Below are 15,911 nucleotides of genomic sequence, written 5' to 3' on the forward strand. Positions count from 1 at the left end.
GCCGCCTGTGCTGGGGCTCTTAAGAACCACGCCAGGAGACAAGGAAGGCCCTTTTGAGCCATAGAGGACGACAGATACCCTGCGAGTCAAACCGCAGCACACAGACACACACACAGGTCTTGGGCTCACATTTATTAGAACCCTGAAGCGGACCCAGCAGCCACCCCCATCCTAGAAGTGTGGCCCTGAGGGCCCAGGAACTGGCCTCTCCACAGCAAACCAAACAGAAATGCTCCCTTCTGGCAGGGAGACTGCTCCTCCCAGGCCTGAGTTGAAATCCTCCCTCAGGCTTCCAGCTCCCCAGCTGCACTCCAGCCTGCCCCTGCCTTCAGCTCCAGGGCTGCCTTGAGTCACCCTGGCCCACGCTGCACTTGGTGGGTCCTAGGGCCAGCAGTGGCTGTGCGGCCAGAGGAGGAGGCTGGGCATGAGTGCCTGTCCCACTGCGCCCTCTGGGAGCCTAGCTGCCGAAGTATTCCTGCTGGAACTTCTGGAAATCTTCCTCAGTGAACACGGTGCCCTCAGCCTTCTTCTTCTTCTTCTTTTTGGCCACAGGCCGGTCACAGGCCTTGCGGCCCCGGTTCTGGCGCACGATCTGGAGGCATGTGGCAGTCAGGATACCAGGGAGCTGCACACCCTGGCACAGCTGGCCAAGTGCTGCCCCTCACCTGGTTTGCACACTTGTCCCTCGGAGGGCAGGGCCTGGCCCAGCCTCCCACCTCCCTGTTCTGCCCCCAGCCCTTCTGGGGAGAACCCTCACAGCACAGCAAGGTAGGAGCCTGGGGGTGGCCCAGCCTTTGCCCTATGCCCTATGCCCAGGCTCCTTCTCACAGCCATCCCTGACAAACCTGCTGGGTGACGGACTCAGGCACGGTGCTCCTTTCACTGGTCATAAACTTCAGGTTCACTCCGAGGTAGCCCCGGCACTCTCGCTTCTGGAACTCGACTGTGGAGGGTGGGCAAAGTGGCGGCATTTCAGTCACTCCCTGACCTGCACCACCCCCAACCTCCATGGCCCCACCAAAGGCTTTGTGTCCCTTCCCTCCACTACTGCAATAGCCTGGCCTCTCCATACAGATCCTGCTGAACGCCCCCCTTGGCTCCCTGAGGCTCAAGTGACTTACTTAACAAGCATGTCCTAAGTGCTTACCGTGTGTCGGGCACTGGTCTAGATGCTGAGCATATAGCAGGAAGCCAAAAGGCAAACACTGCTCTCAGGGAGCTCACGTGCCAGTGGCGAGAGGGGCGGTAAACAGCGTTTAGAGGGCGGTATGTTTTATAGTAAATGGGAATGAGGAATACCAAGGTCAGAGGGTTGCAGTTCTAAACCTGAGGGTCTGAGAAAGCCTCAGTAAGATGACATTTGAGCAAAGACTCAAGGGAGAGCGTATGTCTGCGGGAAGAGCATTCTAGATAGAGGGAACAGCCTCTGCAAAGGCCCTGGAGCAGAGGTGTGATTTGATGCATCTGGAGAACAGAAAATGGCTGGAAAGGGAGGCAAGAGCAGTGGAAGAGGAAGACGGGGGGCCTCATCGGGAGCCACAAGAACTTGGGCTTCACAGGAGGGTGTGGGGCAGAGAAGAGAGGGGTCTGACAGCGTTTTATAGGGTCCCATTGGCTGCTGTGCAGAATACAAGATTAGGTGGGTGGTGGGGGTGGTGGAAGGTTAGGGACCAGATGGGAGGCTTTTGCAATCATCCAGGCAAGAGGTGACATCTAGTTTACAGAGGTGGCTGCCACAGAGGTGTCCTTTAGATTGGCCCCTGAGGCTTGAGGGTCCCCTCCCTCGTCAATGAGGTAGCAATTACAGGACAAGGCCTGGGCTGGATGAGGGCATTTCTGGCGTCCTCTGCTCTGCACACCAACCTCACTTGCTCAAATGGGTCTCACTTTTCTGCCTTCACATTTCTTCTTAGGCTGTTTCCTTCTGGGAATTCTAACAAACGCCTGAACGCCTTTTACGCACCAGGCCCTGGGGTTCAAGACACCCTAGGAGCTCACCAACTCCTGCCCCATATCCTCCCACCATCCTGCCCCTCCCCGAGTCTACATCTCCTTAAGTGGCACCGCGTCCCTCAAGATGCTCTTTAGAAACTGGGCTCTGTTCTCTGTGTCTCCCTCCTCCCCCATCCTCGATGCCAGTTCACCACTACAGCCCATCAACACTCCCTCCTCACCCGTCTTCCCCCTGCACAGTTCTCTTATCTCTGCACCCTCGCCAGGCCCCGGTCACAGCACCTCCCACCCGAACGGAATGGGTAAGAGCAGGGCTCTGAAGACACCCGCGTGGCTGCCACCTGTGCATCTGTACAGCCCTCGAGGCTGCTGTGAGGAATTGAAAGAGCGAGATTTGTACAGCATTTAGAACAGTGCCAGGCACGGACTATTAACTGTTAAATGCTCCATCTCTGACCCTTGTTCACTATACGCCACCTTTACCCAGCTGCTTTCTTTCAAATTTTCAAAGGCAACAAACTTCTTCTGGATTCTGCATATGCCGTTCTCTCTAGGACACTGTTCCCCGTGGTCCACTCTATACTTCCTTCAGATCTGGACTTGAATGTCACTTCCTCAGAGAAGTCTGATTTGGCTTTTTATTTGAACTCCCTCTCAGAGCACAGGTCTTCTTCAAAGCCCTCATCAAACTTAGCTGATTTTGAAGCTCTTTATTTAAAAAAGATTTATAAAAAAAATCTTGTTTATTTTTAGAGAGAGGGGAAGGGAGGAGGAAAGAGGGAAAGAAATACTGGGTGCCTCCAGCTGGGGACCTGGCCCACCACCCAGGTTACGTGCCCTGACTAGGAATTGAACCCAGGACCTTGCAGTTTGCTGGCCGGCACTCAATCCACTGAGCCACACCAGCCAGGTCTGACTTTGAAGCTCTTTAATGCCTCTCTCCCCAGCACGGCTGCACACTACGAGACCTGGGACGATGTATTTCGTTCACTCCGTGTTACCGGGACTCCGCTCGGCGCATGGCGCCCAGTAGGTATTCTAGAAATGCCTGACGAACGTTTAAGCCCTGCCTCAAGTACCCTTTCCTCCAGGCCGCAGACCCCGACAACTGGGGGTAGCACGTCCAGCCCCTTCCTGAGCTTACCCAATGCCGACTTGGGCACTTTTCCCTTGGCCGAATTCCGCAGCTTCCCGGCCTGGGTCGCCTTCGCCTTCGGGGCCCGCTTCACTGGAGCCCCGTTCGGCTTGGCCTGGCCTGGCGCGGCCTGGGGGGCTATTGGGGAAGAGAGAGAAGGACGGACCTGGGTCGGAGGAAGCGCCGGGTTCCCATCCCACCCGGGATAAGCCCGGACTGGATCGTTCCACACCCTCCGGGATCCCGCCCTTAGCCCTAGCCGCCCCCTGCCCGCGCCGGCAGCCACCGAGCAGGCTCTCCTCACCCTCGGGGGCCCCCAGCAGCTCCAAGCCCCGCCGCACCAAGGCGGCGGACATTTTTGCGCTTAGCCCCGCCCACACGGCCACGCTACTTCCGTCTTGTAGCTCGTGTGGTCTCGGCGGAAACCCGAGCGGGAACGGAAAGTTCCGACGTGGGCGGGCGGAAGTGACCGCCTTCGTTAAGACGCAGGCGTTAGGTTAGCTGGTTTACTCTAGAGGGCAGAGGGGCGGGAGTCGGGGCGGGGGCGACGCGCAGAAGGACGCATCTGTTGTCCAATCCCAGCCTAACCGCTCCCTGCGCCAGGCCACGCCTTCTCCAGGAAACCATTCACGACTAGCCTACCTCGGTCGGTCAGACCTCTCCGGTCTGGCCGCTCCGTAGTAGGCGAAGCCAGGGACAGAGCGCGGTGTTAGTATTCTCAATTTCTACGAAAAAGAATGTTGAGCTGGGTTTTTTTTTTTTCATATACGCCAACCAAAGCGACATATCGCACAGATTGAGTGCGGCATGAGAATTCAGCTGTCTTTCATTAAGCCAAGACATTAAAGACCTTTGAGAAAACGCAGAAAATATGTTTTCACACTGTTTTGTTTTGGAAAAGACAACTACTTTCATAAAAATATGTTAACATGCAATGAGGTTGTTATTTTAAGTGATTAATAAATATTCAAAAGTTTTCTCAGTTTTAGTTTCTAATACGGCAAATAGCAGATATTTACATATACAAAAGCTCTTTGGGATCCTGATTTTTTTTTTTTTTTTTTTTTTTTTTTAGTGTAAAGAGGTTCTTAGACCAAAAAAATTTGAGAGCTTTGGCCTACAAATTACTCTTCTTGCAGTGGAAAGACACTGTTTTCACCTCTCAGTTCTACCTGGCATGCAGAAGGCGCTCGATAAGTGGTGAGAGAAGGGACCACTGAATCCACCCGCAAACGCGTTCTGAGGGCTTTCTGTAAACCCGACACTGTGGAGCCGGGGACACAGTGATGACTTGGCTGGTCCTTCCTGGATGAACTCCCTGCCTAACCTCCATCAACGCGGCCAGGAGGGAAACACCTAAACAGACGTTAATAATAGCAAAACTATGTCAAGACGCTGTTCTAAGAGTTTCGCGCTCGTTAACTGTGTCCCTCCCTCCCCCATGATTCTGAAGTAGGAACAATTGTTCTTCCCATTTAACAGACCAGGAAACAGAGGGGCCAAGGAACCCTATGGGGTCACACAGGTGGTATGGGAGCTGGGAATCAAGGCAGCAAGGCAGCCTGGCCTGAGCATTTGTGCCCCGGTTGGGGGCCCAGCCAGCCTGGGGTTGGGAGGCCTCCAGAGAAGAAGAGCTATGTGACAGGGGAGAGTACTTGGCTGGAGGATCCCGCGGTGAGGTGACATCCCCTGGGACAGGAAGGGTCCCAGAGAACCCGAGAGGGCAGGATGGTCTGATTGGCGTCTGACTCTGAGTTTGCCCTAAGGGCTGTGTGTGTTTGTCTGGCTCCGTGAATTGTCAGACACACTCTTTTTCCTGCTTCTAAAATGGCCGCATTGTTTTATTTCTTACATTTGCTGGTTACTGTGTTTCCCCACCACGCCCCACCTCAAGCTCCACAGGGGCAGGGATCTTTGTTTTGCTCGTCTTTCTATCTCTAGCCCCTGGAACAGGGCTTGGCATATAAGAGTGCTTCATAAATGCACGAGTTAGATGAAGGTTTGTGTGTGTTAGATGAGTTTGGGACGTCGTGGGCAGCGGGTAAAGATGTCCAGGTGGTTGTCGGATGTGTGAGTCTGTCCCTTGCGGGGCGGGGGGGGGGGGGGCGGGGGGGGGGAGGTGCAAAGGACGGCTTCCTCCTCCCTACCTGGGTTGGTCCGCACTTGGTCCCCAGCGGAGGAATTCTTTGCATTCCAGTGTCCCAGCGAACAGAGGCAACTGGGCCCAGGAGGCCTTTCTGGCCACGAGGTGTCGCCGCAGATCATCTTTCTCGAGCCCCGCGACTCCGCGAGGCTTTGTGCCGCGGGCCCGGTTGGTGTGTCCAGGTAGGAGTGCGGAGTCGGGACACCTCTGGGCCTCAGCTGACTCTTTGCAGCCACCCCCGCGTGACCCTGGCTTCCTGTTGTCCCTACCCCGCGGCCTTCCAAGACAGGGCTACACACCCCTGCTGGGCCTGGCTGAGGAGTGGGTGGGAAGCTGAGGCAGAGCCGGCAGGCAGGGCTGCCCAGGGGGCAATGAGACCTCCTTCTCGAAGGGTGTGCGAGCAGGGTTGGGCGGTGGGGGGCAGCTGGGCACTCACTGTTGGGGAGGCTGCAGAGGGCTCTGTGACCTTAGGCAATCCCTAAACATGGAGTGCCTCAGTTTCCTCCTCTGTTTAATGGGGCTCAGCTTCCTAACAAGGTGGGTGTGAGGGGCCAGTAAATTAATAGCGTGAAGCACCTGGAACAGGAAGTGGATGAGTCAGTGGGCCGCTGCTGTGTGCACTGGTATTACAGATGTGCTCACTCCCACTCTGGACAAGAACGAGGTGCCCACATTTGGGCACCTAAGAAGTGCCAGACCTGTCCTGGACCCTGATGGGACAAGCTCAGGAAAGGCAGCTCCCTCCTGCTCTGCTGGCAGAGGGTGCGGCATGGGGGTCTTACAGCGGGGCTCCTGTCCTGACTGCGTTGTGTTGAGCGAGCCGCTTTGCTGCTTTCAGCCTGTTTCCTCCTCTGGAGAGGAAGCGCTGGGTCCCTGCCGGCCCAAGGCCCTTCCTGAGGTCGCCCTCAGTGCCTGTCCAGCTGGGGCCCTCTGCCACATGGAAGAAACATCACCGTGAGGTTTTGCCTTCCTAGACCCTGTTGCCCACATTCCTTGGCCTTCCTGGAGCCAGCTTAACCTCACCGATGCTCGGGCTGAGACTCGGAGGGAGGCTGGTCTTCCCCAAGGTCACAAAGCATTTGAAGAGCAGAGTCAACTCTAGAACCCTGGTCTTTGAGTCATGAGTATGTGTGAGCGTGTGTGAGAGTGCTTGTGTGTGTATATGTGGCCTTGTTTTTTAATTTAAAAAATTATTTATTTTTAGAGAGAGGGGAAGTGAGAGAAAGAGAGGGAGAGAAACATTAATTGGCTGCCTGCTACACACCCCCAACTAGGGACCCTGTCCATAACCCAGGCTCGTGCCCCTGCCCCAACCAGGAACAGAATTGGTGAACCCCCGTTTGCAGGCCGGCCCCCAGCCCACTGAGCCACACCAGCCGGGGCCATGTGTGGCCTTTTGAACAGTGTGCAGGGGATACCTGGGATCTTGTGATTTGCGTTTGCTTCTCCCTCCTTCCTTCCGGCTCTGGGTGCCCTTTATCTCTTTATCTTTATTTCTGACTCCTGTCTCCGTCCTCTCTTCTCTCTATCTGAGTCCTCTGTCTTTCCTTCTCCTCCTCAGTTGTCCCTGCCCCCCAAACTAATGCCTGGCCTCTCTCCACCTTTGGTTGAAAACCCAAATGGAATTTCCGATTGCCCTTCCAGCCAGGTGATTTCCAGTCTCAGTGTGTCCCCGCCCTCCCCTGCCTCTGCTGCCTTGCACTGCATTAGAGCTGAGTGCGGGCTCCCTCTCTCCCTCTCACCTCTGACTCCTGCCTTCAGTGCCTTTGAAGTGCGTTTACAGGAGAGCTGGAGAGAAAATCCATTTCTTCACTGTCTGGTTGTAGATTGTCGGTGGAGTCGGCTCCTTTTGGCCTCCGGTCTCGTCTTGTCCCTCCCTCTCAGGGTCTCTCCGGCTTTGGCTCAGTCTCCAGCTTTCTTTTTTCTTTTCTTTAAGTAGAGTTCCTATTTTTTAATTCAAATTTTTAAAAAAGTTTTATTCATTTATTTTTTAGAGAGAGGGGAGGGGAAGGAGAAAGAGAGGGAGAGGCACATTGATGTGAGAGAGAAACATTGATTGGTTGCTTCTTGTCCCCACCCCAACTGGGGACAGAACCCAAAACTGAGGCATGTGCCCTGACTGTGAATCAAAGCAGCAACCCTGTGCCCTGCGGAACTACGCCCAACCACCTGAGCCACACGGATCAGGGCTCTGCGGCTTTCTTTTCTGAAAAGTGATGCTTGTGTCTCGCATTTTGTTCCCTCCTGACCGTGTGGTCACCGGGCAATCACTCCTCCTCAGGGTCCCGGATCAATGTCCCCCTGGGTGGGAGATGTTGGGAGAGAGGCAGGGCTGTAGGTGGGGGGATCCCCAGGGCTGACACAGATGCTCAGGGTTGACAGGCTGCGCTCACACAGCGTGTGTCCAAGAGTAAGCTGCCTTTTATTGATGGGCCTGCTTCCTCTTCGGTGAACGGGGCTTTGAGCGGTGGTGCCCCGCCCTCTCCCTAGGGCTGAGGGTGGCAGGGGCCCAGAGCTCCTGGGGCCTGAGGCCTGGAGAGAGCATGGGCTCTAGAGCCAGGCTGTGCAGGCTTAAACCCTGGCTTTCCCACGCACCAGTTGTGTGACCTTGGGTAAGTCACACAGCCTTTCTGTGCCTTGTTTTCTCATCTGCCGGTTGAATATGGGGACCGTATAATAATCATCCCTGCCTCACAGGGTTGCTGTGAGGATTGAGTACAAAGCACCTGGACTGGTACCGGGCCAGAGTAGGCACTATGTGTTTGTAATAAATGGCTGCCACGTGGGCCAGCAGGGCGCCCGTGGGACCTGTGCCCATGTCCGTGAGCATGACCTGCATGCGTGTGTAGCCACTGGGCCCTGTGCTCCTTTCGTGGTCAGCACCGGGCAGGGGGGAGGCCACAGAGAGCAATGCAAAGAGCTTGGAGTCAGCAGGTCAGTGCTCAGAGAGCCTTTCACTCACCAGCTGTGTGACCTGGGGAGGTTACGTCATCTTTGAGCTTCATGGGGGGGTTGGCAGGGGCTGGCAGTGCCCCTGTCACAGGTCTGTGGCAGAGTGCAGCAGAGGCTGCATGGGACGGTTGTGCTCAGCACCCAAGCCTGACACTTAGTCCTGAATTCGCTGTTCGAACGTCTGCTGAGCACACACCATGTGCAGGGGGTGGATTTGGGGTAAGCCCGGGCTGCTCGTGGGCCAGGTGGTGCTCACACATTCATGCTACACTCTCAGCGGGTCTGGGCTTCTACTGCCCTGTGAGGGCCTGCATTTGTGACCCTGGGGTTTGCAGGGTTCAGGGTGGCCCCAGGGACAGTGGCCCCATCTGGGGAGTGTCTAGGCAGAGACCGAGTGGCTTCTTTTCAATGATTTGACAACAAAAAGATAAAATTATTGGCATGACTGGTTTTAAGAACTCAATAAAGACATAGGAAGAAGCTACTGGAAATTCTCCATGGAGATCTGGAGCCAGACAGTGACTCCGGGTGGGGGCACAGGTGGGATCTTCTTAATGGTGACACCCTGACCAGTTGGGCCTCAGCTCCCTCTGGGGTAAGATGGGAGGGGACCCCCAGCTCTGCCAGGCCCTCAGGGCCACTAAGATGTGAGAGGTTTTAGGGAAAGAAGGAGGTAAGCTGAAGACTCAGGGGAAGACTTGGGGGGCCCTCAGCAAGCCAGCACCCCCTTCTGCTAGCCAACTCATACCCCACCAGCAGGGAGGGGTCATATGGAGGTTCCTTAGAGGACTTAGGGCCCAGACTCTGGGGACTTGGCCTCACTGTGAGACCTTGAATAAGTCCCTTCTCTGCCCAGGGCCTCAGAGCCCTAATCTGGGCAGTGGGGCAGATACTGGGAGTGTGGCGGTAGAAGAGGTGTTGGGCAAGGAATGGGAGGGAGGTTCTGTCCCTTCAGCCTCTGCTTTGCAATTCTTATTGCATCTCCATTAAAATACAGATTTCAAACAAACACCCAGAGTGTAGGCCTTGCTGTCTCAACAGCTGGAGTCTGGGAGTGGGGAGGGGAGCTGTCTCTGGATCCTTCCTGACCAAGTGGGGGACTGCCCGGGTGCCCCCCTCTCAGAACTCCAAGCGTCTCACCCACAGCTTGGGGGTCTCCTGCCCTGAGGCTGGGTCTTCAGGGGAAGGATGCTGGGTAAGCTTGCAAAAGTCATTTCCCCTTCTTGGCCCCTGTTTCCCCATCTGTGTATTGGGGATAACATTACAGGCCTCTCTTGCAGGGTTATCGCGGGGATTCAGTGAATGAATGTACAGGACATCAGGGCAGGGGGTCTGCTCTCCAAATACAGTTCCAGGGTACTTGATGAAGCCGTGGCCTGGACCCGTCCCCGTGTGGACTCCAGGTGCCTGATGGCCTGGAGTTCTAGCCCCTGCTCCATCCCTGGAGAAGGAGCCAAAAGGTGGCGTGGGAATAGCCTTCCAGTCCTGTGTAGGCTCAATGCGCCAGGCTGAGGCTTCCCTTACACTAACCCCACAGCCATTAAACTTTATGCTGTTCTTTCCTTGCAAGAGGGATATAGGTGTCTACAAAATAGGGGCGGACCTTTCTGCCCTCAGTGGATCTGAAAACAAGGGAGGATAAAGAGAAGGAACTTTAGGAAAGGAGAAGAGCAAAAGGAGCAGGACGGGATGACTCTATGGAAGAAGTTTTGTTTCCCTTTTTTGTCTGTGTTTCTAGGAAGCTCAGACTGAACAGTATTATTACTGTATTACAGCAATACATGTAATTTATTACATTATTGTATTACATTACTGTATTGTTCAACTGTAATAAATATTCATTTCAACTTTCTAGTACATCTCACTCACTCCTGCTCCCTAAATGATTTCTGATCTTTTATTTTACTTTTTAAGAAATCCTCTTTAGAAATAGCTGAAAGTGTAAATTATAAATGAACAATTGTGACAGAGAGGAAAAGAATGAGCATGGGCTGCTCTGTGCAAGCCTTTCAGCTCCCGCACTGCCGGGTGGTTGTGGCCTTAAGCAGAGTGCTTGCCGGGAGGTGAAATGTGGGGTGGGGAGCGCTGGCATTTTGTCTGATGATTGATTTGGAGTTCTTAATGCTATGTTGGTAAACTGCCTCCCAGCAAGAGCAAGGGTGGGGCTGAAGGGCTGGTTTTGGAGGGTACTGTGACTGAGCAAGGTAGGGCTCAATTCCCAGAAGAGGATGTACATTAACTCCCTTCCAATCAGGAGAGGACAGAGCTTGGTGTTTACATGCTTCCCCTACCTCTATCGCGGCTTTCTTTGCAATTAGGTGGGGCCAAGAATTGAGTTCTGAGCCTGGCCTGGCTTTTGAAAGCATCCCTTGCAACCTGCAGCTCATTTTCCTTGCTATCATGACCTTGGTACAAGGTGGATGGCAGGGGACCACCCAGCTGGACTGTGACACAAATAAGCAGCAAACTATTGTTGTGTTAAAGCTCTGAGAGTATTGAGATCCATTTATTACCGCAGCGTAGCCTCTCATATCCTGACTAATGCACCTCCCAGGTCCCCTCCTGACAGTCTCCAGGAGCCCCCTGGAGGTCAGGCTGGGGCTTGGGATGACCTGTGTCATACGAGGGATATTCTCTGAGGAAGACCAAGGAAGAGCAGGCTTTGTCACAGCTTCAGGGCCCTGTGTTGCTCGGTTGTGAGAACCCCAGCCCCCTAAAGGCTCAGGCTCAAGAATGCAGAGCCCAAGGAGCTGGGCTCTGCCCCTCCACTACCCTGGCCAGGAGCTGGGGCTTGAGGTCCATGGGAGTGCTGAGCTTTTGGCCAGGCCCCTGGGGCTTCCTCTCCCACAGAGGAGGAAATCAGAGGTTCCTGAGATGGCTTGGAAGGGGGACTTTGAGAGGATCCAGTGTCAGAGGCTGGGGCTCTCAGCCTGCCCCTACCTGTCCTTGCTGCCAGGAGAGTCAGCCCCTTTTGGGCCACCCTTGCCAGCCTGTGAAAAGGAGGCATGAAATGTCTGCGTCTCCTTACTCCAAACAAGTGGAGCTGAGTGTGCAGAGGATGCTTCTGGACTCCAGAGCCCCTAAAGGGGCTTGTCCTGAGGGGCTGCATCGGGGTGAGGAGCCCTGGACAGGAGTCAGGATGCGGACCGAGGGGAGTGGCAGGACCTCCAAATAGGAAGCAGAGTTAGAAGTGACACCGACAAGTCCACCAAGGACCCCCAGGAGGGGCTGGTTCATCCCATCCCACCCCTGCGGTTCTGACCCCGCCAGTGTCCTCCAGTCTCTGCTCCGTGCTGGCCCTGTCTGGGCTGGGCTTTGCAAGGGACACGGAGGAGAATCATCTGTCCCCACCTCCGTGGGGTCCAGTGAGGGAGACGGCCAACTGACTTGGTGTGCCAGGGTTGGTGGGCCGCGGAGGAGAGGAGCGTGTGGAGGCCATCTGCCGGAGGCCTTCTGACCTGAGGAGTTGGCTGACCACACGTGTGTGCGGCCCGGCCCACAGCGGACATGTGGGGCCCCTTGTTCAAAAGTATGAAGGTGGTGAGAGCGGAGCATGAAACCAAGCAGAGGCCCTTCTGGGTGTTGGGTGGTGTGGGGGGGCCTCTGTGATGCAGGGCTGGGAACGGTTCTCGGCTTGGGCATTTTCTAAGCCACCTGCCACCCCACCCCAGGTACCATGATGGCTTCTAGCATAGACTGGACCATATGGCCTTGTGCAGATCCAGCTGGGACCAGGATCTGCCTATGCCTCAGTTTCCCCATCTGCAAAACAGAAAGAATAATAACACTCACCTTCCAGGGTTGTTGTGAGGATTCTGTGAGCTAAAGTGGCCACAGACTGAGCCTGGGGCTGGGGCAGAACTCACTCCGCAGCTGGTAGCTCTTCCAGTTACCGTCGCCACCCCTGCCCCCTGCCCGTGCCCTCCCTGCTGTTTTCTCCATAGTATGTGTCACTTTCCAACAACCACGGGGGACTTCTTATTCCTGTTTGTCATGTGTCCTCCCAGTCGCAGTGTAAGGACCACAGGACCCCTATGTATCTTGTTCTCACCTGTAGCTGCAGAGCCTGGATGGGCACCTTACACACAGCGTGTGTGTGACAGGTGTTTCTAGGATGAGCATCGAGTAAAAATACTCACTAGGTAAAAGATATGTACTTAGTGCCTACGACGTGCCGGGGGCTGTTTGGGGGTGCCGCAGGGGCCTGGCTTGAGGCGGGGAGGTGGGACGGGAGCTGGTAAAGCCGGAAGGCCGGTGGGGTAGAGATGGTGTCCACCAGACTCAAGGATGGGGAGACCATGGCAAGGCTGGTTTGGGAGAGGGAGCCTTCCTTCGTTCTGTGGCTCTAATCTGTCATGGTGAGCTCACTCCTCTGCGGGCGGACTGTTCCCTGGCAGGCTGGCCTTCAGACCTGGGAAAGTCTCCGTGAAGCTGGGTTAGTGCCTGGTGCCCATAGTGTCTGCCAGCTTCTGAGCTTGAGGACGTGTCCCTGGCATCGTCCACAGGGCTCTGAGGACAGGCACCTTGGCAACTCGACTCAACTCCTGTCGTGAGAAGCCAGTACAAGGAGGATAGGTGAGCCCACCGGCCTTGGCTGAGCCATCCAGGGCTGCGTGGCTTCCACGTGAGCTCAGGTCTCTCTGGAGCCCCGGACTCCTACCTTCAAAGCTTCCTGGCTTGTCCTACTCCTGCATGTCCCCCACACGTCTCAGTCTCAGCTTGTCCCAAAGAGAGCTTGCTTCCTCCCCCAAAGCTGTTCCCCCTCGCCTCTCCTGTCTCACCTCAGCCAGAAACCCAGGCTGCTACTCTCCCCTTCACCCCAAGAGGAGTTACCTGTCCTGTCTGCTGAACCTTCTAAATCACCCCCGGTCTCTCCCCTTCTCTCTGCCCCCAGAAACCACACCCCCAGCCCAGGTCACCAGCTCTCCCCCACATACCTCCCTTCTGCCCAGGCTTGCCCAGGAGTTGCTGGGAGGTCCCGTGGCGTGGGGGCAGTGGTGGACAGCTTTGCCTGCCCGGCTGGTGCCTGCATGGCCTTTAGGGCCTGTATGCTGGCAACATCCTCCCTGGGGGCCCACAGCTTCAGCACAGGCAGGCTCACAATACCCCGTGGTCCTGGGGTGGTGGGCCAGGCTGTGTCCCTACCCCAGGTCTGGCCCCAGAATCACGCCCTTTTCTGCCTCAGCACTGTCCTCTTCTCTGCCAGATGACCTCCTCCTGTGTCCTCTCAGGCCTTGGCGGTGGTCCCGTTCCCTTCTCTCCCCTCTCCCATCGCCACGCGGGCGGGGGCAGAGTATGGGGCTCAGGGCAAACCTCTGGAGCCAGCCTCTCGGGTTCCAATCTTGGTTCCGCCATGTGTGGGCTGTGTAACCTTGGGAAAGTGCATCAGGTCTCTGTGCTTCAGTTTCCTTATGACACATTGTGCTTCATGACGTCAGTCCGGGAGGCTGTTGGGAGGGCTGCAGGAGCACATGCTTTTTGAACGTAGCCGTCACGTTTGTGGTGCCCGCCCGTTTACCAGTTAGTGTCCGGTCCTCACACTCAGTCTGTGACCAGGTGTCAGACCCTCTCGGCGGGTGTGGGGTGTGAGGCCCCCGCCTGCTCTGTGCAGTGGAGAGGCTGGGACTTGGGCAGCAGGCCCCGGTGTGAGTTTGAGCTATTTCCTGCATGGCTTTGGGGGACAGCCTCCCCTTCCGGACTGTTAGAATCAGGATGAAATGCCTTACTGTGCAGGATTCCGAGAACCCTCCACTTTCGGGCTGTAGGAGCCTCAGCCGGGCTACTCGCCCCTCAGTGTGCCTATCTTGTTGTCTCTGAAAGGGGGGTGGTGATACCAGCACCCCCTCATAGGGCTGTTCTGAGTGAAATGGGTTTATAGGTGAGGTGCTTAGAACAGGCTCTGGTGAGCAATGAAGGCAGTGTACGTATCTTCTATTATTATTATTATTATTAATATTAATATTTGCTGATGTGATTTGCACACACGCACCAGATTTCTCAGACGTTCCCAGGAGGCTCGTCCTGGGAGTGTCATCATCTTGGATTGGACGTCCGTCCCCTGGGATTCCTTGTCTGTGATGGGCGTGTCCTGTCAGAGACCCCTGTGGAGGTGGGGCTTTTGGACGGAGGCTGCAAGCCAGGACAGCACTTAGGGTGCTAGTTGTGCCCCTTACCTCTCTTGTGTCCCCACCAAGCCCCTCCCTGTCCTCTGAGCTCAGTTCCTTCTTTTGCAAAGTGCAGATGGGAGTACGATGGGGTTGGAGTTGGGTAAAGCGCTTGACAAGAGAAGACCCGCAAGAAATGATCACAATGACGACAATGTCCCCACGCTGATTCTCTGGCTGCGTGTGTGAGCAGGGCTTCAGAAGTACCAGGCAGGGCCTTTGCCCTCTGCCCCTTGCTTGCTCCCCCTGCTGCCTCCTCACTGGATGCTCAGCACCCTGCTTGTTCAGAGGCCCAAATATGATGGAGGGATTCCCTGTGGGGAAGGTAGGGGCACACACAGTCCCAGAAGATGATGGGACCCTGGCCTCCCCTTCTCCCTTCCCTGAAACTGGAAAGGAAACCCTCCCCCCACCTCTTGGGAACTATTGAACTGTTCCTCAGACTCCAGCTCAGAGCTCCTCAGAGACCTGGATTAATTAAAGATGTAATTAAATTAGGAACCATTCATTATTTAAAGGCTGGGATCCTCTAGCAGGTGAGGGAGTGGAGGAGGGGAGGCAGGGCCATGTTTCTGCCAGGGGCCCACGGATTTTTCTCCTGAGAGGTGTGTGTAGCCAGGATAGGGCCCAGGGGCCTGGGAGAGGGAATGGCTCCCTCCCCACCTGCTCCCACTTAGGAGGACATTCCTACAGTCTCGGTCAGCTTCAGGGTGCCCCCTACTGCCCTGGCCAACCTCGTACAAGGCCCTTTCTCTCTTAGCCTCAGTTATCTCATCAGCAAAATGAGACAAAGTAGGGAGGGAAGAGAATATTAAATGGTCTTTAAGGTTGTTTTAGGCAGCACCTTTCTAACTAAGAACTGGAGACCTCTCCCACTGACCACCTCCAACCCATCCTTGCCCCAGGCATCAGTATATGCCCGCCACCCCCCATCCCATTCTGCATCCTGAAGATATTAAGCCATGTATTTCTTTGGCTCAGCTCATTCTTGTAGAAGGAAAGGAGACAGAATGGATCTGACAGGCTCTGTGCTAGCAGCTGGGGACACTGAGGCCAGTGTGGCATTTCCTGCCCTCGGTGTCCCATGAGGGAGACAGAGGAGCTGGGCCTAGAAGGAGAAAATGGGGGAAAGGAGACACTTGGGGGGGCAGCATGTGCAAAGGCCTGGAGGCACAAGATGGTGTAGGAGTGGGGCGAGTGTAAATGGAGCCTGGGGGCTCAGCTGTGTGCTCCTGAGCCTGGCAGGTGACAGGGAAAAGGAGGGTTAGTGCTCTTCTACGTTCCCCGGGGGAAACAAAACCTTGAAACTGTCAGAAATACGATGGAACTGTCAAGAGTACATGAAACAGCCACGTACCCTGGGAAACGGAAGTCGCAGCTCTGTTTGTTCTGTGACAGTGTGAAAACTCACAACCTTTTCATCAAGACGGGTAATAAAACAGGAAAACTAGAAGTGCTTTGGTGCGACTCTGCTCAGGCTGCTACTCTCCGCCCACCCGGTTCCCGCAGTTCCCGCCCTCCGGCCTGGGTTCCTCTGGGCCTGCCAACGCTTGCCCAGCTCTGC

At 55.5% G+C, this 15,911-nt stretch overlaps 1 protein-coding gene across 1 annotated transcript; it reads right to left on the reverse strand.

Annotated features, from left to right (window-relative positions):
• Positions 1-117: 117 nt before the first annotated feature.
• Positions 118-3,514, reverse strand: RPS19BP1 (ribosomal protein S19 binding protein 1). Its single transcript, XM_024579299.3, has 4 exons — positions 3,393-3,514; positions 3,098-3,226; positions 846-943; positions 118-592 (listed from the first exon to the last, which is right to left on the reverse strand). The coding sequence occupies exons 1-4, from the start codon at positions 3,442-3,444 to the stop codon at positions 458-460; spliced, it is 414 nt and encodes a 137-aa protein (XP_024435067.2). The 5' UTR covers positions 3,445-3,514; the 3' UTR covers positions 118-457.
• Positions 3,515-15,911: the final 12,397 nt, after the last annotated feature.

The sequence above is a fragment of the Desmodus rotundus genome, chromosome 3 (genome assembly GCF_022682495.2).
Source record: "Desmodus rotundus isolate HL8 chromosome 3, HLdesRot8A.1, whole genome shotgun sequence".
Classification (NCBI taxonomy): domain Eukaryota; kingdom Metazoa; phylum Chordata; class Mammalia; order Chiroptera; family Phyllostomidae; genus Desmodus; species Desmodus rotundus.

What these genes read in the sequence shown, in the direction of transcription:
- RPS19BP1 (XM_024579299.3), bottom strand. Translation starts at nt 3,444, where the DNA reads ATGTCCGCCGCCTTGGTGCGGCGGGGCTTGGAGCTGCTGGGGGCCCCC. An exon ending in GCTGCTGGGGGCCCCCGAGG is followed by an intron (nt 3,227 to 3,392) that starts GTGAGGAGAGCC and finishes CTTCCCCAATAG; the next exon opens with CCCCCCAGGCCGCGCCAGGC. An exon ending in AGTGCCCAAGTCGGCATTGG is followed by an intron (nt 944 to 3,097) that starts GTAAGCTCAGGA and finishes CACCCTCCACAG; the next exon opens with TCGAGTTCCAGAAGCGAGAG.